Raw genomic sequence first — 23,818 nt, 5'->3', positions numbered from 1 at the left:
TTTTAAGTTCAGTGTTTTACAGTCAGTTTAAAGTTTTAGCAGTCGGTTGTAAAAAACTTGCATAATTACTATTACATTACATTAATTCGTTATTCTATTAAAGCTTATTTTTTTCTATTAAGTATTGCGATATAATTCTGGTCGATTCCTCCCAATACGATCCTAAATGTATATATATATTTCACCAATATTAAACTTTATATATTTGTCATTATATAACTGTATGAGATTAGTTCCCTGCATGTTATAATAAATCCTGTAATTTCAATCTAGAAATTACAACACAAGATTTCTTTTCGCTAACTTTAGCCAAAACGCTTTAAAGAGCCATAAGTATACCTTAGCTCAATAGACCAGTGTATTGGCATGTCTGACATCGCCAACGTCGCTTCAAATATTCTAACAACTCCGAAAAGATCCTTACTTAACACTCGTCAACATTTATTTCCGAAAACAAGTTCGTACCTGAAATGTCAAGCGATAAAAAGTTATCTCGGAAGTTATATTTAGGAATCATCCTTCGGAAGCCATTTTCGTGACGGTTATCCCTCTGGTGGTAAATCTAAGAAACGCCAAAAGTTCCAACTCCAAACACGGATCATAAAATAAATCACTAGAGGAATTATTCGCTTTCGAAATTTTTCATTCATTTCTTTCAATCTTCACATTTTCGAAGCACCAGTGCCAAAACGCGAGAGATGTCACGTGATCAACACATTAATAAATTTGGGTTCTCTGGGATCTCGGTGTTCCGAGCTATTTCAATGCGCATGTTTGCACGAGTTGGAGAAACGATAAAGGGAATTACGCTATCAGGCTCTAGACTCTATAATTTAAGACGGTTTACACCGATGCGACATATGTATGTACTTAAGAAACGTTTCACTTATCTCCGTGTTAACTTCTATCTCGATATCTCGGTTCCTTTGTACAGGAACGGGGCGGTAAAAGAATTCCGCTTAGCCCTCGATAAGATTGCATTACCGGCGTGTGCATGTACTTATGTGCATACGTGCATGCCACGAAACTTCCTGAGCTACGTATTACGTACTATCGTACGACTGAATAATCCGTGTGCATAAGTTTTTCGAAAGCCAATTTTATCTTGGAATAAAATCGACTATACACGAGTTCCAACGCGAGCGTGTGTGTACTGTGTGTTGTAGAGAAGAAGTCCGCTGAGCGAAACGTAGGACCAACTCCCCACCAACCCTTATCAATCTACCAATTTCAGTGCCATCGCAGAAGTACTGTGCGTTTGAGAAAAGAAGGCTCGGCGTGTTTACATCCTCACAGCTAATTAACTTCGCTGACACTCCCTTGATGACAGGTAGTGACCGCTATTGACCGAAGGTGGAGACTAATGATCTTCGTCATTGTTTTCGGTCAATAGCAGTCACTATCGGTGATCAAAGGAGTGTCAGCGAAATTAATCAGCTTACAACTGTTTTGTAGGTAGCCTAAATAATTTAAACTCTCTCTCCACGAATACGGCGAGCCAATTGGATATCCTTTGGCATGATTGTGACGCACTTAGCGTGAATGGCGCACAAGTTAGTGTCTTCGAAAAGACCAACCAGATACGCTTCGTTAACTTCTTGTAGGGCTATGACAGCTGAACTTTGGAACTTCAAATCGGTCATGAAATCTTGTGCAATTTCACGAACTAGTCGTCGGAACGGCAATTTTCAGATGGGAAGTTCGGTACTCTTCTGGTATCGTCGAATTTCATGAAGAACGGCGATTCCAGGCCTATAGCGATGAGGCTTCTTTACTTCATCAGTAGCCAGTGCACTCTTGCGAGTAGCTTAGTGGCCAACTGCTTATGTGGAGCCTTTTCACCAGTTGATTTGCGAGCGGTTTGCTTGGTATGAGCCATTGAAATACACTGAGATAGTATAACGATGCTTCGAACGTAGTCACACAATGTGAAATAAATAGTGCCTTTTTTTCTCGAATGCACAGTAGAGTAAACGCGCTTCCCTTATTAGCAGAAATGGTCCCTTCCTATTAGGCTGATCATTTAGCACCGTGTGACAAAGAAAGCGAACGAATGAATCGAGACAAAGTGAGACAGACGCAAGAAATAGATGCAAGGGCGTAGACTTATCCCTAAAACATTAACTATAGATTCTTTCGATAAATGCTCATTTCCGAATTTTATTTAACTATACTTATATTTCATACACGTATTAAATGTGTATTCGATATTTATGAACTATAAGTGAAAATGATTATGTTTTGCTCGTGCAGTGTTACTCTCATATTCGCAGACTTGCAATGTATTATTCTAGTATAGGAATTTTGCGGTATCTTACGCCTATGTTAACGTATAACGTTATCGAACCTGCAGGTTGTGGTTTCAGTAGTGTCAGAAAAATGGAGACTTCGAGTGAGCATGTTAGGAGGAGCGAGTGGAATATCCCTCTTGCCCCTGTGTCGAAACAGTGGGCTTCTTGTCTGCAACGCACAGTACATAGGTACGGAATGTGATGGGTAATGCTTTGTTCCAGAATTCATAACCCGGTTTCCATTTCTTACAATTTGATTTAAATTTTTCGAAAATTAAAGAGTTTCTTTTTTAATTTCCGATTATTTTATAGAATTATGCGAATGTGTGGATATAGTAATAAAAATAGGTATTTTAAAAATATAAAATACAATTGCGTAGAACATTGATTACTATTTGTGATATGTCAGTCTATTTCAATATTTCGATATTATTTCTATTTCTATTTCGACATTAAAAATATTTCTTTCTATATTTAGGGTGAAAGTATGTATTTGAAAAATTTCGTCTGTTTCGATCTTTTGAATTACTAAAATATTTTTGATTTTATAAAGTACACATACGAATTCTAGGGCGTTCTATTGTATTTAAAAAATTTATTACCGAATATTTCTTCACGTTTACTCGAATAACGTCGCTTAATTTTGAAACGCTTTCATTTCATTGCTTCGAGTAAAAATATTTGAAATGTTTGGTCCGATAATTGGAAAGAACGATCTTTTGTCGAGCCTTTTGGAGCAGAACGGTGCTTACGAGCTATCCAAGTAAATAGTTTGTGTATTGTATATCGTACATTATAGTTTGTAATTCGCGATACATGAAAAGAAATTTTTGATTTATTTTATTACTCGATTATACCTATATAGAGTGTCCCAAAATTCACACAAGATTTGAATTTTGCGCTATTTGTGTGGTAAAGTGTTATCAACGAAAAGAAAAGACAGCATGACAACTGACAGTTCAGGGTTATTAAAAATAGAGCACTACACGAAAGAACGAGTCTTCATTGTTGAGCAATATTTACAATTTTCAATTAAAAACATGTGTTTTCTATCAAAATTACTTCTTGCGTGAATTTTGGGACACCCAATATATCTTGTATCACATTATTATTGCAGGACAAATTCAGTTACTTTAATATTAATTTAATCTCTGGATTACAGTCGTTTCATGCAAAGATATCTTTCAATCTATCACAATTTCATTTCGGACAAAGTTTCGATATAATAGCTAGTAGATAAATACTGATACACAAGTGTACCTATATACATAGAAACAGACACATAGTTAATGTTGATCCATATCCCACCAATGGACGACAGTCAAATAAATATTTTATAATTTAACTTAATATGTCGAAGTCAATTTTATTAGTCAAAGTATCAAATAAATTGAATTTGTGAACGCTAAACAATATCATTGTTATTATCGTTCACTGATAAGATCACATTTGCAGGGTTTCAAATTCACGTTTTATCGATATAATAATAACGATAATAAACTCGATTATCGTTACTATTTTGTATGCTTTAACATTCAATTTTATAGCTTATTCACGCTTTCTTCTTTCACATCTGAAACAACATTAGGAGCAGAATGTATTTAAACATTCAAAATTCTTTTAATTCCTCGAGTGCGTGAATCAATAAATATTCGATTGATATCGGTTGTGAGAAAATTTTATATTATGAAAATATTGCACGTTAGAAAATTTTTTCGAGAAAATTTACGGCCAATGTATTTTTGACAGACAGATCATTTTTCGAATTATCTTCTTTAATTATACATTGGTTATTTATTTAATCTTAATTCTTATTATTCACTTTTATTTTGGTGTACCAAGTATCGCTAAATATTTAATCTTTTAGGTGATATTCTTATTGGTATGCACAATGAAATAGCAATTAGATAGCGATTCAGAATTTAATTAAGTTAGGACTTAATTAAGCGTTTAAGAATGTTTCCAATGTTTGATAAGATTTAGTAGAATAGCAGCAGCTATAATCGTAACAAGGTATCTTGTAGAATTACCTAACACAGGATTGTCGAGTACACCTGTGTTTAGTGGTAATTTAATGAGGTTAGCCATAAGAACGTAGTTTTAAATCATGCGAAGAAGATTACTATCTCCTTGAACTTTATACGTTGTTACATTTCTTTATTAGCATTCCTAATTGTTATATAAGTACAGACGTTGTCAAAAATTAATAAGACGACCTCCATTTTACTTTACAATTATTCCTAACATTCTTTATTTCTTTATTCTTTATTCGCTACATTCCTTTATTCATATTCCTAATTGTTACATAACTACAGATTGTATATTCGATTTTATTTTTCAAGAAGTGTCTTTTCCGATTTTATCATAATAATTACTTTCGATGTTGTCAAAAATTAGTAAAATGACCTCCATTTTATTTTACAATTATTCCTTTATATCTTATTTATTTACTTATTTTATATTATTTTCTTCGACGTTGTAGTTGCGCGGTTGTCAATATTCGTATGATACCAAATAAATCTAGTAGATCGGCTTAGCGTTAATCTCAGCGTCGAGTTCTTTTTCTTCCCGATATCTGCCACGTTTTATCGTGTACTTATTATATTTTGAAATTGTGTTCTACAAAAATATTTTCAAAAGCTCTTACGCAAACGATCTTGATTGAGGATGATGAAGGTATTTTATCAAGCGAATAATAGGTCGATAAAAGAGTGAAGAAATTTAAAGTATAAACTCGAAACAAGGGAGAAAAGCGAAGATATATATAGAGATTTGTAAAGATACAGGAAATTAAGAAAAATAGTAAATTTGTAAAATATTTAAAATGTTTATGTTAATTGATACGTAAGATTTAATTCGAAAGTTTAGTTATTTAAAAATGACTATTGACAATGATAATGATCTCTTTCTAATCAGCTATCTCTCTGATAAGGTTAATAAGTATGACAGAATTTTGTGGAATACGAGTTCGATCTTTCATAATTCTTTGATGAAGGACTTTTGGAAGCACGTTCATATCTATACTTCATTTTTATGATTTAATGCCATGTGTTATCTTGTGCTGACATATTGGCACACCTCTTACTTTCGTTATCAGTAACCCATTATAATGAAACATTTAAAAATACAAATGAAAAAGTATATAAATTTTCACTCAGGCATTATGCTTATACTATTTTCTGTGCTGTAAAGTATTGTACAGTGAGAACATATGTGAAATTTTATGTAACTTATAAAAATTATTATAGTATTGCAGATATAACTAAAAAATAGTATTTAACGGGTCTAATTAAAATAATTATTAATTATAATTACAACTCTAATTAAAAAAATAATTAAAAATAGTCTTGAACGGGATAAAGAAAATTATACTATTTTTGATATTCCAAATTAACTACTGAATTATGCAATAACAAAACATATAAAGATTTATATAGAGAAAAATAACTGAGGGTAATATAAACAAAACTAGAAGCTAGTTTCTAATAATTTTAAGTAAAGAAAAATTGTACTATTTTCAATTTTGTAAATTAAATATCGAATTATGTAGTTGGTGAGATACACGAAACTTTGTGTAAAGAAGAAAGACAAACATGGCTAAAAACTAGGTTTCAACAGCTTAAAGTATAAAGAAAATGGAGATCTCAGATGTAACATATGTAACTTATTGTAAAATAAGTTACAATATAACATTATTATTTTCTGTATTGAGAAACGATTAATTCTTTCTCTTCTCATTCGCATTTTTACGTCCGAATGATCGCCATGTATCATTATATGCAACTGATAGTGTACTAATGATCTCTGTATTGTCAACACTTCTATCTCCTTATAACTATAAAAATTACACATTTTAAGTTCGTCAGAAACATTATAGAAATTGCTATAAACAGAAGAAAACGTATGATTACGTTACTTTTTGATCAGATTTTTGCAACTAATTATGTCACGCAAATAATTAATTTAGTGATCATGAAGTTAACGACATTTGTTATTTAAAATTCCTTTTCTTAAGGATTTATCTGCGTCATTAAATCATATTTATGGGCAATTTATAGCGAATTTTATCATTTCGTCTCGTAATGTACTCTAACTGTAAACTTTCTCTCGTTTAACTCTCTTTAGGAAGTTATTGGTTCGCCTTTAGAAACTCTTGCTTTTATACGTGTACACGTAACGTAATTAGGTTTTAACGAAGCCATGCTTAAGAGTGCTCCTTTCTATGCATTACAGTCAATTTTTTGTAATCCTTAATTTTATGGTTTGTATACTCGTGTGTTTCTTGTACTCTTGTATACACGCTGTGTTTAATTTAATAATATGTATAAGAAATTCTCATAAAAATGAAAACGATATTTCACGTGTACTAGCGTACTATAATTGCACTACACAGTGTATATTTTCATGAAAATTGAAATATTTGTCATGTATTAGTCTAACACAGGCTAGCCTGTTGATTAATTGAAATGCTTACGAATTTCGATGAGTTTGAAATATGTTGTAAATTGCAACATTGCGAGTAACTTCTTTTTATGTAAACAGCAATCTTAGTTTTCGAGATATTAGTAAAAGTCTTTTAGTAGTAATACTCTTTACTGTAGTACTAAAAAGTTTTTGCTAATATCGTACCAGTAGTAACGTTGAATTCTACTTATACAGCGATAATTAATTTCTCCTGTAACATTGAATTAGTATATGTACATTCGTGAGGTAATCCCAGACACAGATAGTTTGCGTAGTTAAATCCATCAAGTAGCAACGCGTCTACCTCGGGGAAGCACACATATGGACAGAATTTAATGTAATAATATCAAAAGCTTTTTAGTACCGTTATCTGAGATATTAAGGTTAATCGAATCTAACAGTATCTCGGTAATTATTAATTTTAAACCTCATGTCGCATAACACATTTTTTTATAGAGAATTTATTGCTTTATCTGAATTAGGAAAGGAATATTAGTCTGTCCATTTAAAAAATTGAAGATGACGTTCATATATTGATAAAAAAGAAAAATATAAAATCGATTAAAACACGTTCGTCTAGAAATTATGCAACATCTATTTGAAACATTTTTTGATACAACAAATAATTTTTGAGTTATCTGAAGTCATTTATAGTTAAGAAACTCATTCTGTATATACAGAATATATATACAGTATATATTTCTGCTATACAGTAGAAAAAAGCTGCCTAAAGTATTGGTTTTTGCAATGTAAACTCATACATAAAAATATTCTAACATTTACATGTGCTGTTCTTAACAGGTGCTATAACAAATATTATAGAGATTCATCTCATGTTGCTTATGACGTTCCTAAGAAGATTTCCTATTGAACTCACTAGCGCCACCATGACTCGTATCTCTGATGAATATATTATAAATATTAGATATCGTTGAATTATTTTTTAATTTTATCTGGAGATTTCCTACTAGTATATGTATGTACCACATAGTTCTAAACATTTCGATTTAACGTACATATTTCAATTGTTGAACATGGCAAGTGTAAATATTCGAATACTTTACGAGTGTACATGAAATTCGTGAAAATCTGCAAAGAACCAGTCAATTGTCAAATTAACATGATTGTACTTACAACGCAAATTTCCAAATTTCAAAAATCGCATCTTCCATTTCCCTTACAACTACATTTAAGTAATGGTCTTTTCTCGTTGCAGGACAAAACGTAACTCGCCTTCAGGATGGGGGCGATGTTCAGGAGCGAACAGATGGCTCTCTGCCAACTGTTCATTCAGCCAGAGGCAGCCTACCTTTCCGTCTCTGAGCTCGGTGAAACTGGTACGGTGCAGTTTCGTGATGTAAGTTTAATCATAACTGTAACCTTTGTTTATATCCTATAGTACATACCGACAGCCTACGTGATGATTATGAAAAGGTGACGCTGACAGTAGCAAGACGTTGACCCTGTTACGCCTCGTTTAATATTTCGCCCAAAACAAACGTGATATCTTTCGAAGTCGGCCATGACTCGTGTTTGCAGTGCAATAACGTACGAACTATTTTATGCGCAACGAATTCGCGCATGACCTTCCAGTAACGCATCTCCGATGGTAAAGCAGATTGCTTTTTATCGATACAAATCAGGCGTTCGTGGAAGGTTCGAATCGAGGAATCGAGGAACCGAGGACCTGTTACCGACCGAGTTTAATTTCAGGAAAATGAAACGAGAACTCGTGTGTGCACGAGGGCTTTTTAATGGTATTCTTTACTTACTGTCAATTCGTTCGTAGCTCAACGGAAATGTGAATTATTTTCAACGAAAGTTCGTCAACGAGGTGCGTCGGTGCGATGAGATGGAAAGGAAGCTTCGATACATCGAGGCTGAAGTGAAGAAGGACGGCGTACCGATCGTGGACAACCTCGCGGAACTACCACGGGCACCAAACCCACGTATGATCATAGATCTCGAGGTAAGATATTTTTGAGATATTTTCGATGATAAATTCCCCCTTTTGCCTTGCTATTTTACGCTCTCGATCATTTAATACGTTTGTCGCTAAATGACCACTGACGCACATTATATAAAATATAATTGTGTAAAATTTAATAATATAAATAATATTATAAAAAGATATATTTATATCATAAAGAAAATTAGAGGAAAAGAGATGAGTTTCGTGACATATTTTTATTTTACTATGCACTGTTCGATATGTTGAAAATAGTAAAATAAATGATGAAATGTCACTAAAAGAAATCTAAATTATTTAAGGAATATCTACCGAATCTTTAAGTCGCTCGAATAATTTCGCCGAAGATTATGAGGATGTCTTAAATCGCATGTTTTGTTTGGACATATTAAATGTTTCGATTTTAAATGAACTATAAAAATAATTACAACGCAACTGTACATTCAATTTAACGATTCTATCTTTTTCTATTTTGCAAAGATAGTTCCACATTATTGTAAAATAAATAAACATGATACAAAATAAATTATACTCATTTTTCATTTATTTGTAATACGATTCGACCCTTTGTTTAGATTTTTTACTTACAATTAGTCCACTTTCGTAGTTATCACCACGATTATGTACTGTAATATACAGAATGAGTTGGAATTTGTAGTACAACCGATTCTACGTGAAAAAAACAAATCGAAAATGCAAAATAAAATTTTTTCATTCAAAACTTTGTTGTCAAGAAAATCGACTTTGAATACTCACCGAATACGCGTGCTCTTAACTTTGACTAATTATAAGATGGAGAACTATCAGTATACCAGTGTACTCGGTGAATATTCAGTGTCCATTTTCTCGACAACGAAACTTCGAATGAAAAAATTTTATTCTGTATTTTCGATTTGTTTTTTCACGTAGAATCACCCTCTACTCGATTGTACAACGAATTCCGGCCCACCCCGTATATTAATCTATTGAATATTAATTCTATAAAAATACGTGAATTCGAAATCTTTTTTTTTAATTTTGCTACCAACATTTCGAATAATCCAATGTACGGTATGGTCACAACGCTTTTAATAGTATTAGTATTTTAATAGTATAGTATTTTAATATTATTTAATTTAATTAAGTAATTACTTTATTGTACTCTGTTATAGGCCCGTCTCGAGGAAACGGAGAACGACATACTAGAGCTGAGCCAAAACGCAGTGAACCTGAAGAGTAACTATCTAGAGTTGACGGAATTACGGCATGTCCTCGAGAAGACCCAAATATTTTTCACGGAGGTAGCTAAAGTAGTTCAGCAGCTTTTGCTCATAGCGTCGTCCTCCTTCGTGTAATCGATGTTACCATTCTGTCGAAGAATCAAGATTCGTATCTTCTTCTATATCAACAGGAAGAGGCCAATGACTCGATCACGAGGACCCTAATTCACGAGGAACCACAGAATCCAAACTTGACGAGTACGGGGCGCCTTGAGTATGTTCCCTTATTAATGACATAACACATTAACCAAAAACATTAAGAAATGACGTGACACATATATTTTCTTAATGTATGATACGCTTCGCTTTAAATGCAAAGTTAAAATTTTGGAAAATAATGTACATACGTGTTCAATCATGCGATATTATAGTATTAATAATATTGTTTATAGTCGTGAAAAAATAATTTGGAAATTATGTTACCTAGCAAATGTTATGATTTATTATATGAATTATTAAAGATTGATTAATTTTATTTATTTATTTATTATTTTACTCGGAATTAATTGTAGAGGAAGAAACAGATATTAAAAATAGTACAGAATCATTTAGAATGAAGAAAGGAAAAAAAAAACGTTGCATTCCAAGAGGATTTGAATATTTTAAATTACTGTCGTCATATATTTCGAATCCTTAAATCGCTGTTTCCGCTTTTCGTATCCTTGCAACTACATCAACACGCTATTTTATATTCGTTCGACCGTCGCATTCATGCAAATCGAATTCAACTACGTTTAATAATCGATAATCAAATACGCAAATAGATGAACAATAATGGACGACGTTACATAACTATTCTTACACTGCAATAAAATATTTATTTCTCTAGTAAATTGAACTATAGCGAATAGCGAATTAAATGGTTTCTATGTGAAGTTTTTAATACGTTTCCATTCTCGTTCGTCTGATTTAGCATTCTCGTCATTATCAAGCTTCTATCCGCAAGTAGATTTTAATAACAGCAATTCGTTACACATTTGCCAATAACGCTGTTCAGCACGAATTTTAATTTGTAATATCCATTAGATGATTCTTGTAGAGTTTACTTCCCTGAACACAAATTCGTAATCGAAATTGCTTTATCACCCTGAGTTCCCGAAAATTGTGAAATTTTATAAGAAGGCACGATTTTTGACTAAAATGAAGTTTTGGAATTCTGTCGTCGAGCAACCTCCTTTAATGTCACATAGAAAATATAAAATAAAAAAATTGTCAGAGGATTTCATGTCAACTCTACAAAGTTTTTAGTCTCAGAATTCTGCCAGCGAGAAAACTCTTTTAATGTTATGTTCGTCTAATACAAAATTGCGAAATTGGCAGAAGGAGTCATGCCAATGCTGCGAAATTGGTATCTCTAGAATTCTTGGAAAATGACGGAAATTTCCAGGAATTCTGTCAACGTGAGAGCTTTGTCAACGTTATGTTTGTCTAGTAGAAAATCGCAAAATTGGCAGTGGGATTTATGCCAATATTGCGATACTTGTTGGCCCAGAATTCTTGGAAAATGACGCCAATTTCTTTGACTTCTGTCACTGTGCCATTTCCTTTAACGTTGGTTCATCTAATACAAATTCATATTAAGAATGATGTTAAAACAGTAACCTTAAATTACATTTATTTTTGTTCATTAGGTATAATGAGTCGCGAGAGTCAAACTTATTCAGAGTAGGTAATCATGAAAACAATAAATTAAACAAAAAAATGGTAATTTCTATACATTCTCTACCCTATTAATAACTATAACGAAGATTTGAGTTACTTTCTTACTTTTTATATAATACTTCTTTTTAGCCAAAAATCGTACCTTCTTATAAAAACTCACAATTTTCAGAAACTCAGGATGATAAAGCAATTTCGATTACGAATTCGTGTTTAGGGAAGTAAACTCTGTAAGAGTCACTTAAGAAATATTAAAAATTATGGAAAAAATTAAAACTTGTTGGACAATGGTATTATAGAAACAGATAGTCGCTTTATTATGAAATTCGTAATCCAATAATTAATCGTAATCTAGCAATAATGGTATATTTCTTTGGTGCGAAATGAAAATCTGCTTTATGCAACAATATGCCTTATATCATACAGTTTCGTATAATTCTTCAATTTAATTATAATTTTTACTTGTACTTTAGTTATAACAAAATTTTTGTTCATAGTGGTATAGTTGGACAGAACCTATGTATGTATTGCGAACGAACCTTAATTTATAAAAATTTAAAAAATAATACTTTAAAAATAGTTAAAGAAGAGATATATACAAAATAATATTTCTCAAAATCTTAATAAGAAAAAAAAAAAAAAGAATAGAAATGGAAAAGCTTTTTTATTTCAATGTCTTAAATATTTTTTAAAAGCTGAAGAAATGATATTTCACAAAAACTAGAGAGCAATATTTTATGTAATCAGAAGATATGATATCTTTCAAAAGCTGAAGAAATTATATTTTACAAAGATTAAAGAGTAATATTTTTCATAATCAGAAGAGACGATATTTTTTAAAGGCTAAATAAATGATAGTTTATCGAAGCTGAAGAAATTATATTTTATAATTTGAATAATTTATTACATATATATTATTTATTTTTATAATTATTGTTAATTAAATTTATTTATTATTAAAATATATTAATATATATCATATTATTAAATTATATTATAATTTATTCATCTGTTTCATTTATCCAAATTTTTCTTCCGCAGATTCGTTGCTGGGGTAATAAACCGAGAACGAGTGCCAGCTTTCGAGAGAATGCTGTGGCGAATATCCCGTGGTAACGTTTTCTTACGACAAGCTGAACTCGAGGAACCGCTAGAAGATCCAGCTACTGTTAGTTCATTTCTTATGTTCTTTCCTTTTGAAAAATCTCTTAATTTCTCCTGATCCAATTTATAGAAATACAGAATTGAAAATTTTTCGGCTAGCTGTATAGAATTTACCAATAGCAGGAATTTCTTTGTCCCAATATTAACTTAATTCTATTAACACTTTGACTGCCACGCACTTTTAATACATTCAAGGGGCCACGATAAAATTTTCATTATTCTTAGGACATAATAAATTATCAAATAATATGGCAAAAGAAAGAATGAAAAAATCATGCAAATCATTCATGTTTTCTATTCAAAATTCTCTATTCATTTACGTCGATCAAATTTTCAAAAAATGGTTATAATAAAACAAATATAAATTTAAAAAATTAGTATCGCCGAACACTGGTGATCACTATGGCAGTCAACGTGTTAATTTATTTCTATTGTGTCTGTTTTCATCATATTTGTATTTATCTCTAAAATCACATACGCAAGGATTCAAAGGATTTGGTAAGATTTTAATGTTAATATTTTGATTTTAACGATGGTAATGTTATCCATCGATCTTTGAGCGAGAAGTTTCTTTTCTTATTTATCAAACGTAGTATAATTATAATTCGGGAAAATTATATTTAATTTTTTTTCACCTAGTCATATTCACCTAGTTTATCAAATGTGTCATTGAAGTATGACAGTCATGGAAAAATCGTTTTACTTCTAGAGGCTTTGTAATTGTTTCATTATTCTTTTTTTCTTTAAAAAGATTGCTCATTTCGATGTTATTCGTTTTGTATCTTGAATCTTTCAATTTTTATCTTTGACACGTTATGTCGATAAGCCTGATTTATCTGAGAAGATCATTTTTAACTCGAGTTAATATCGATATTATTAAATGAAATCTTTTCATACGAGATTTTGTTTTTAAGTAAATCGAATATAAATATTCATTAAGCACACATGTATTCGATCGTTTTCATGGAAATCTCGAATGAAGTATCGATTAATATATTTATTTATAATTCCTTTCGTTTATTTATACTTGTAAATGTTAATAGTGACATTAATGCAGTAAATATAATAGGTGTTGTTTTTTTCATTTAATCACCTAATCATTATTTCAGTAATTTAAGCATTATAATTCGCGTTGATTTTATTTTGTACTTTCGAAAATTAGGATTAGGTTAATTTAATCAAATCTTCAAATCGGGGATCTATTATTATTTAATATATTACTAGTTCTTATGTGATCATTCTGTTCTAATTTTTAATTTTTTTTTCCTTTCTACTCGTTATCTCAAGCAGATGACATTTAAGTAATCTTTGCTCGCTCTTTTTATCATTTTTATTAATTAAGAAATAATATTGTGTGAGAATTGGTTGCGATACGAGCGTTATCGCCATTTTTCATCGCGTTCGTAAAAACGGAGAAGAAAGTCAGATAACAGGACTGATAGAAGTAAGTCGTGCCACAGTCAATGTTCGCAAACGTAAATACAAATACAAATAACAACTCGAAAACAATAATAACTTGGTTTTGCTCGTGTACACGATGAATTCTCAAGCTCGATTAGTCTCGAACACGTATTCTTCGTGTATGATTTATAATTGCGCACTTTTGGCTTAATTTTGCACAGTAGAACAATTTTTCTTTTAATTTTACCGAATTACTCCTTGTTTTGCATATTGAACTGTTTTGCAATGTATGAATTTTGTTTTATTCTATAAAAGAATAAGTAGAAAATATATTTTTATTTATGCATAAGGCTTTTGTTTAAATAATTTTGTTTTCTATTTTTTCTAAACTCGTGTAGTTTGTAAATGTGAGAATCTTTTAATAATCGCAGTGGTAATGTTTATATTAACTGTAAAATCTTGTTCATAATCGATCCGTGATTTCTTAATTAATTTTAAAAATTATCATTATTATCATCACTATGTAAATTATATGGAGACGTGAATATTTAAAACAAAATAGTTTGCCTTGTTATTTTATTACATGAGTAATATATTGCCCAAAATTTTTAATGATTCCATAAATTTTAATCGTTTTTTAAAGAACTTGATAAAAATATACTTCCGAGATGTAAATTTCCCGATTTATAAGAAAATCAGTATGATATTATGAAATCTATCGAAATTTTTCTTCTCTAAATTATGGCTATAAAGTTACACCTTTAATCACAAATAATTAAATTGAAAAAAATTGCCCATATAAAATGATTTAATTTCGTTCCAATCCCCATATACAGAGTGTCACAGCAACGGTAGTACAACTGGGAAGGGGGTGATTCTACGTAAAATAACAAATCGAAAATAAGGAATAGAATTTTTTCATTCGAAGCTTCCTTATCGAAAAAATCGATTTTGAATATTCACTAAGTACGCGTGCACCTAACTATGCCTTAGATGGATAAACCATTGATATATCAGTATTGGTGGTAGAACTGAGGAGAGGGTGATTCTATGTGAAAAAATAAATCGAAAATAAAGAATAAAATTTTTTCATGCAAAGCTTCATTATCGAGAAAATAGACGTTGAATATTCACTGAGTACACTGGTATATTGATGGTCCATCCGCCATAGCCAAAGTTAAGTGCACACGTACTCAGTGAATATTCAAAATCGATTTTCTCGAGAACGAAGCTTCAAATGAAAAAATTTGATTCTTCATTTTCAATTTGTTTTTTTTCACGTAGAATCACCTCCTGATTGTACTACCATTGCAGAGGCATACTACATGCAGTAATCAAAAAAAGAGAAAGAAATAGAAAGCCCAGTGTACTTATATCGTATTACAATTAGAATAAATAAATTTCCTTGCAACAATATTATCACCCCCATGGGAATCTCCATGAAGACAAGTCTCCAAGGCGTTTGTGACATAAAAGACAAGCGAGTTATCATAGTAGTCATACTACACCAAGCAGTTAATCTCTCATTCCAATACTAATTCTTTAAACGAATGAAATCTGGAATCGAACAATCATATTGCTTTATCGTAGTGTTAATAATATTAATAACGTTGTTCATATTGTAAATATTACTCTGTTCAGACCATCTTCAATGGCCCGTCCCTAGATATACGTAAGTCTTGCGGATTGTTTTAGGGCAATCAGATATTTAAAACGGTCTTCGTCGCGTTTTTCCAAGGAGAACAACTGAAGAGCCGCATCAAGAAAGTTTGCACTGGTTTCCATGCGTCTTTGTACCCCTGTCCCAATACCCATGCAGAGCGGGTAGACATGGTCAAAGGGGTTCGAACGCGGTTGGAAGACTTGATCTTGGTAAGTTCTGCATATTTATCAAAATCGTGTATTTGTCAAAATTGGAACCTTGCGAAAATGTAACATCGACCACGTAACTCGAAAAATACCAGAAAAATTGGTTAAAATTTTGGATGAATCTCATTTGTGAAGGGTATATGATAATTGCATGCCGCGATTATTATAGCGCGATTTCATACCTCAGGATTGGCGAGGATTCGTTTGTATCGAATTTAATGTTGTGTCTAAGTTTCGCAGTTGTGCTCGATACATGTATCGAATACTGTGCTCTCACGAGAAGAAGGTACAGCGTGTTTACATCCCCACTCCTGTTGCAGTCCACTGACACTGCTACGATTACAGGCAGCGATCGCTATTGGCCGAAAACGTTGACGAAGATCAACGGCGTAGTCTTTTAATAGAAACGTTAGCTACTAAAAAACGGAATAGTTAACATTTCCATTAGAAGACTGTGTCTATGCTGCCATTATTCTGTCTCACTCGTATCTCGCTAATCAATTTAAAATAGCAATTATTTTGACCCCTTTTAAGGTTATTGAATAGCAATGAAAGTATCAAAAGTCAAGTCAAAGATGCGAATCAAGATACCACTGTTCCTAGTCTAGAGAACCTGTTCCTAGTCTAGAGAACTTGAACAACATACAGGATGTCTCGAAAATTATAATACAACCGGCCATAATGATTCTATTAATAGTTTATATACATATATACAATTTGAAATATTATCACGTAATTTCGTTATTATTTTCGGGATTCTTTGACGGTTCTATCACTTAAGAAACTGATAACTCTTAGGAGCTAATGATCATGAATTCATTCTTCTCTTTCTTCGTTTCGTAGGTTTTAAATCAAACGCAGGACCATCGTCAACGAGTGTTGCACAACGTGGCTAAAGAATTGCCCAACTGGACGATCATGGTTCGAAAGATGAAGGCAATTTACCACACGATGAATCTGTTCAATATGGACGTGACCAAGAAGTGCCTTATAGGGGAATGTTGGGTACCTGTGGCAGATCTTCCTATTGTCAGGAACTGTCTCACTGAGGGATCGGTTAGTTCCCAAATCACATTTATTACTATGATAGTCAATTCCTTAATATAATATAATTAATATTCGTACACCTTATATATTTAAATTTAAACTATATCACAGCAATTTTTGGTGAAAATTTGACGTTTGAATAGATATTTCACGTTAAATAATATAAATTACAAATATGAAAAATTATTCTTCGATTTACGTTGCTTATTCTTCGGCTGTTCGACAATTTTAGTATTCTTTTATGGTATTTTTCCTTCTTTTATTTTTTGTCACACCCATGCAATTTTTTGCTTTCGTTGCGTTTTAAACATAATTACGTTTTGTTTTCTACAGCGCCTCTGTGGTAGTTCCATACCATCTTTCCACAACGTCATATACACGAACGAGAGCCCTCCGACGTTTAATAGGACGAACAAATTCACCAGGGGTTTCCAAAATTTGATCGACGCCTATGGGGTGGCGTCGTATCGTGAAGTCAATCCGGCCCTTTACACGATTATCACTTTCCCTTTCCTATTCAGCATCATGTTCGGCGATTCTGGACATGGTAAGCGAAAAATAGACTTCATACGATTAAAATACTTTCCGTTTCAAATATTTTTTGAATTTTCATATTTTGATATTTTATATAGCAGTTTATTAACGTATAGGGTGAGTGTTTATGTGGTGGGTGGATTATGTTATTTAATTAAATATCTTCATGATTTTAGTTGGTAATTTTTGAATTCTTTCTTATTTATACTCTTTTTATAATGGTTTATACGCATTATCTTTATCTTCGCGTAAATTAAGATGAAAGAGTACAGATATTTTAATAAAGGGAAATATGTATATATTAATGACTATATGTATGTGCATATCAATTATCTTTTTTATCGTATTAATAATAGTTATGGAAAATGTGCCAAAAATTTTTAGTAACTTCGACATCTAATTTCAAAATTTTAATCTACAAGAAATCATATATCGAGATAATATCAATTAATATTATCGATACTTAGCGAAATTTCTCCAAACGAATATCACATCGTCTAAATTATACATGGTAGCATAAAATATGTTCTTTATTTATTTTCTTTATTATTAATGCATTTATAAAATCCTTTTATTAATATATTTGGAATATTCTTTAAGGCGGTATTCTAATCTACAGATCAATTTTTTAGGTGCTATTTGGGATTTTTTTTAAGAACGATAAAGACATTATTGTATCGGGATTTGTAACATAGTTTTGACTATATTTTAGAAGTACAAGCTATTTTTTTCATGAAAAAATATTGAAAATTGTCGAAGCTACAGCTAGTTTAATAGTGTCCCTTCAATTGAACATACCTGCACGATTCCAGCTGTTCTTCTACTCCAAAATGGACAAACAAACATCCATTTTGTGTAATATGAACGTAATTATCGTTGGTACCAAAAGTGCATAAAAACATTGAAGAGAAAATTTTTGGAAGTACTTTAAAATTAGATTATCGATTTTTTGTGCTTTTTTCAACTGCAGTATGACAAAAAAAAATAGTTAAAAACATTAGATTTTTTAAATTTTGGTAGGGGCAAGAGGGATACATACGCGGAAGATATCCTCCAAATTTGATCGTAATCGGTCAACTAAAACTTGAGATATCATGAAAACCATTTGGAAAAATATGGTTTCGAGAAATATGAATATGTATGCGGGTTGCATGCTAATAACTTCATTAATTTTTCAAATCTATCAATCCACTGGTAGATATATTTTTAAAGACATATACTTTCAGAAAATAAAATTTAAAAAAATTGATATTTTGAAAGTTCTAGACTAGAATACCCACTTAACTGATATACTCTCTTCATCATTGCAATATTTGTAATATTCTTTTATTAATTATTAACTTTCTTTATTATTGACACTAAAATAATCGAAGGATTGCAATGAAGATATACACAATGACGTTCCTATTTAAATAAAAAATAATATTTACTCTCCCAAAAGTAATTAGTAAGTGATTAGTAGAAAGTAATAATTAATAAAATTATTAATAAAGTAATTGAATAACTGCAAAAATAAAATATCTTTACTTTCCTGATATATTTGGAACTTTCGTTTATAGTTCCTTTTTTGATCGATTTTCTGTTTAGGTTTAATTATGACCCTGTTCGCTGTATACATGCTCGTATTGGAGAAGAAGTTTCAGGCGCGAAAGTCGTCGTCCGAAATTTGGAATATATTTTTCGCCGGACGTTACATTATTCTTCTCATGGGTTTGTTTTCCATTTACACTGGCATCATCTACAATGACGTGTTCTCAAAGCCATTAAATATATTCGGGTCTAGTTGGTATATAACGTACAACGAAAGTACAATCATCAGCAATGAATTTCTTCAATTGAATCCGACTACCAAGGATTACTACCAAGTGCCTTATCCCTTTGGTGTGGATCCTGTTTGGATGCTAGCCGAGAACAAAATCATATTCTTGAATTCGTACAAAATGAAGCTGTCAATCATTTTCGGTGTCGTGCACATGATCTTTGGCGTGTGCATGAGTATCCCCAATATTATGTAAGTTTCTTGAAAAATACTCGTGTTTTGAGTCATTAAACGTGTTTTGGGTCATCTCGTCGTTAGAAAATTGAATTATTTTTATCTTCTTTTTTTTAATCAAAATTCATTTGTCAGATATTTATTTATTATTTTATTGATGATATATAACGTGACATATACGTTACATATAATAAATATATAATTACGTATATCAGTAATTAAAGTTAATATCAGTTACTCTGAATTTGCAAGTTTCCACTGTATTTTGCTTCAGAAAATTTCATATTTTTCGTAGAAATTAAGTTTTGCAGTATTTTCGTATCATGAATCGATAATTAGCATTTTTAGATGGTACGATATTAATAATGTTTTTATACTTCTCTATAGGCATTTTAAGAAATACTCGAGCTTGTTCCTCGAATTTTTGCCACAACTGATTTTCCTTATTGTGTTATTTTTCTACCTAGTATTGTTGATGTTCATTAAATGGGTCTTATACAATCCATTGTCAACAGGTAGGTGTCGTTCTCGAGTAATTTTCGTTTTGTCCAATTTTCGATTTAATTATGTCATTAACGATTTGTTACTGTGTTTTACAGTTCAGACGTATCAACCTTCGTGTGCACCATCAGTCTTAATTACGTTTATTAATATGATACTGATGAGCCAAACTAAAATGCCACCGGGATGTTCAGCGTATATGTTTGATGGTCAGCATGAATTACAGTTGGTTTGTTTCGTAGTTGCAGTGATATGCGTGCCCGTGATGCTTTTTGGGAAACCAATTCTTTTCCTAATAACGAATAGGAAAAAACAAAATGGAAAAGTTCTGGTAGGTATATATTGTGCAGCCAGCTTAACGAATGTTAATAGAAATAAAAATATGTTTGTTCATTTATTTATTCATTTGTGTATCATATTTATTTCATTTACCTGAGCTAGGCTTGGAAATAATTTACGATTTTCAAATAGTATATATATACATATATACAGAGTGTCCTAGCAACGGTAGTATAACCGGACAGAGGATAATTCTACGCGAAAAAAAAATCGTAAATAAAAAATAAAGTTTTTTGATTCGAAGCTTCGTTTTCGAGAAAATCGACTTTGAACATTCACCGAGTACACGTGCACTTAATTATCTTAGATAGATAGACGATCGATATATAAGTGTCGAAGGTATAATCGAGGAAGGGGTACTTTCCTTTGCATTCGACCGGCGACCTTTAATCACCATTTAATAAAATTTTGGAAACCAATATTAATTAATATATTAAATTTAACATAATGTAATAGTGTACGAGGTATTGGAATTAAATAATTCTACGTGTTAATTATACGATTTTCTATTTACTGTTCTAAAAAATATCATCGGCTTTATGGCAGAGAATCTTTGCAATTCTTCCGTGGTGAAAAAATCGGCGAATGCAAAGGGTTAAAGAAATCCTTTTTTAATTTTCACAATGATTGAAGAAATCTTTTTTTAATTTTCACAATTGTTCGTTTCATTTTTTGATGCGATACTCATCATTTCAGAGCAACGGAACACCGTCTCAAGACATCGAATTGCAAACTGCGGAGCTGCAAAATAACCCTTCTACCAGCGAAGCTACCGAAAGTCACGAAATGGATACGTTCGGTGAGGTTATGATACACCAAGGTATTCATACCATAGAATACGTCCTCTCAACGATATCTCACACTGCCTCTTACCTGCGTCTTTGGGCCTTGTCGCTGGCCCATGGACAGCTTTCCGAAGTTCTGTGGACGATGGTGTTGAGAAAAGGCTTAGGTGCCACTGAGAATAATTATATACAGGCTGTCTTTTTATTCGTCACCTTCGCCGCCTGGGCCTTCTTCACCATTGCCATCCTCGTGATGATGGAAGGGCTTTCAGCCTTCCTTCATACACTCCGACTCCATTGGTATGTACAGCAAAATTCATACATAGATGTTAATTCTTCGTCGACGTTTAACGCTAAACCTGCCAAGACCATAATAACTGATTTCTAAAACTTCCGATATACGTGTAATCCATTTTCCGATATCTCTCGTTATTCCATTTTGTTAAGTTTCTATTTCGTTTAGTGTTAAGAAATAAATTGCATTTTATTATATACAAGATGTTGCATTGTATGTGGGAAATACGAGAGGAATAGATTTGGAACATTAAGATAAGAAAGAAGGTCGTAAGTTAGAAGTATTGAAATCGTTGCACATATGGGTCATGTATACCCGGTATCCCAGCAAAGATAGTACAACCGGGAAGGTATGATTCTACGTGAAAAAATAAATCGAAAATGAAGAATAAAATTTTTTCATTCGAAGCTTCGAGGAAATCGACGTTGAATATTGACTGTGTACACGTGCACTTAACTTCGGCTAAGGCAGATGTATACTAATCATTAGTATACTAGGCGCACTCGGTGAATTTTCAAAGTCGATTTCCTTGAAAAAATTTTATTCTTTATTTTTTATTTATTTTGTCACGTAGAATCACCCCTTTCCGGTTATACTACCGTTGCTGGAACACTCTGCATATACGAATTTAAATTTATTAGTACAATAATAGACTATATAATATTTGTAGCTAAGTTGTTTCTAATACCTTTGAAGTTATAGGTATTTCTTTCGACCTTCCTAATTATGTTTCCTCTCTCAGCTTTTATTTTAAATATATATGTACAATTTGAAGAGACGAAGAAGAGAAAAGAAAAGAATCTACAAGTTTCCTCGTTCATTTTTCATTTTCGTTTCTAGGGTGGAATTCATGAGCAAATTCTACGATGGCCAAGGTTATCCCTTTCAACCATTTTGTTTCAAAACTATCTTCGATGCCGAAGACTCCGAAGACTAGACCGCTGCCGTGGTCCTCAGCAATAACTACGATTAGCTATATTTATCGTGTATAAACCAAAAGACTTGTTTTCATTTTACAATCAATTCGGCGATGTTAAGTGAAACACGTGGGAAAAGTTGTTTTAGGAAATTTTTGTGAAGTATCCTTATGGAATTTCTTAGTTTAACCGGATTGTGTTTAGGCGAAATATCGACTATCGCAGAGGCAATCTTTAATCGAAGATATTTGTATCGTTTCCTTCGAATCGCAAAGAAGATCGTATGACGACAGTATTTGATGTGTTTTGTATAAAATTACGAAAATTTATAGATACAATAAGCTTTTGACATCCTTTTCGGATATACTTCGTACAAAGATATCTTGCGCTTATGATCATCAATAGTCATCATTTATCGATTGCTTTCGAAACTTGCGTCGTATTGTTAAATACACACGTTCGGTCTACGTTTAAATGCCATACTCCAGCTGTATATTAAATTATTACGCGATAATTATTATACAGTGTTCCGATAGAAACGAAACATCAACTAATAATGAGGAACCTTCAATCGACCAATACGTTAACAGAATAGAAAGTTAATGGAATGTTGTCTTTTTAAATTGCAGGTCATAAGAGAAATATTTGTTGTTTAGTTAAATGTCAGTGTTCAATTGTTTTCCATTTATAACGAGTGATATTCATAAATTTATTATGAAACAAGAAAAACGTTACTTTCACACAGACGTCACCAGTCTTTTAACCCATTGCACTATAATTATTTTCCTAGTTTGTTCTCTGATTTAATCTCTGATTTAATTTTCCTAGTTTCAATATCACATTTTAGGTATAAAGTAATCGCTTGCAATTATTTAAAGTTTAATATTTTATTAACAAAACGATTGTTCATAAAGAATGTATAACGTCAAAAGACGAATATTTAATTCGTTGTTATTTATACCTTTTTAAAGTATGGTACTTTTTAAAATAATCTTCTACTTGTAAAAATGGCTTCCTGTCGCAAGTTTCACAAAAATAAACTGTTATTCACCTTCCACCTTTTATTTTTCGATTTGAACATACTAGGCAGTCATTATGTTTGCCTCGAGTATCTGTCATTGTAATTTACTATCTAACCGATTTTCGTGGTCCGACGGAAGTTTCGTGGCTTGTCGAAAATTCTCCACAAGTGACCTCGAGATAATTCAATGTGATTGCGTTTACTATCTTCTTGACATTTGACAAGGAACACTAATATTATTATGCCAAGAAGTGTATAATACGAGACTTTTACATACACATAATTTCAAAGCATTTTTTAAATAAAACTG

General features: G+C 31.8%; 1 protein-coding gene and 1 pseudogene across 2 annotated transcripts in view; one reads left to right on the top strand and one right to left on the bottom strand.

Moving 5' to 3' along the window:
- Vha100-2 (V-type ATPase subunit a family protein Vha100-2) overlaps window positions 1–23,234 on the top strand; it is an 84,791-nt gene extending 61,557 nt beyond the window's left edge. For both annotated transcript variants that reach the window (XM_017909702.1, XM_017909703.1), the window contains exons 2-14: window positions 7,972–8,112; window positions 8,545–8,724; window positions 9,876–10,004; window positions 10,115–10,197; window positions 12,684–12,810; window positions 15,903–16,079; window positions 16,920–17,132; window positions 17,457–17,670; window positions 19,245–19,668; window positions 20,038–20,165; window positions 20,250–20,482; window positions 21,187–21,575; window positions 22,411–23,234. In XM_017909702.1, coding sequence (XP_017765191.1) covers window positions 7,996–8,112; window positions 8,545–8,724; window positions 9,876–10,004; window positions 10,115–10,197; window positions 12,684–12,810; window positions 15,903–16,079; window positions 16,920–17,132; window positions 17,457–17,670; window positions 19,245–19,668; window positions 20,038–20,165; window positions 20,250–20,482; window positions 21,187–21,575; window positions 22,411–22,507 — 2,511 coding nt within the window. In that variant the 5' untranslated portion in view covers window positions 7,972–7,995 and the 3' untranslated portion in view covers window positions 22,508–23,234. The remainder of the gene's footprint in view (window positions 1–7,971; window positions 8,113–8,544; window positions 8,725–9,875; window positions 10,005–10,114; window positions 10,198–12,683; window positions 12,811–15,902; window positions 16,080–16,919; window positions 17,133–17,456; window positions 17,671–19,244; window positions 19,669–20,037; window positions 20,166–20,249; window positions 20,483–21,186; window positions 21,576–22,410) is intronic.
- Window positions 1,470–1,879, bottom strand: LOC108554427 (histone H3.3-like; annotated as a pseudogene).
- Window positions 23,235–23,818: the final 584 nt, after the last annotated feature.

The sequence above is a fragment of the Eufriesea mexicana genome, unplaced genomic scaffold, assembly GCF_001483705.2.
Source record: "Eufriesea mexicana isolate 0111107269 unplaced genomic scaffold, ASM148370v2 scaffold21290, whole genome shotgun sequence".
Lineage (NCBI taxonomy): Eukaryota > Metazoa > Arthropoda > Insecta > Hymenoptera > Apidae > Eufriesea > Eufriesea mexicana.
This window is presented reverse-complemented; position numbering and strand designations above follow the sequence as displayed.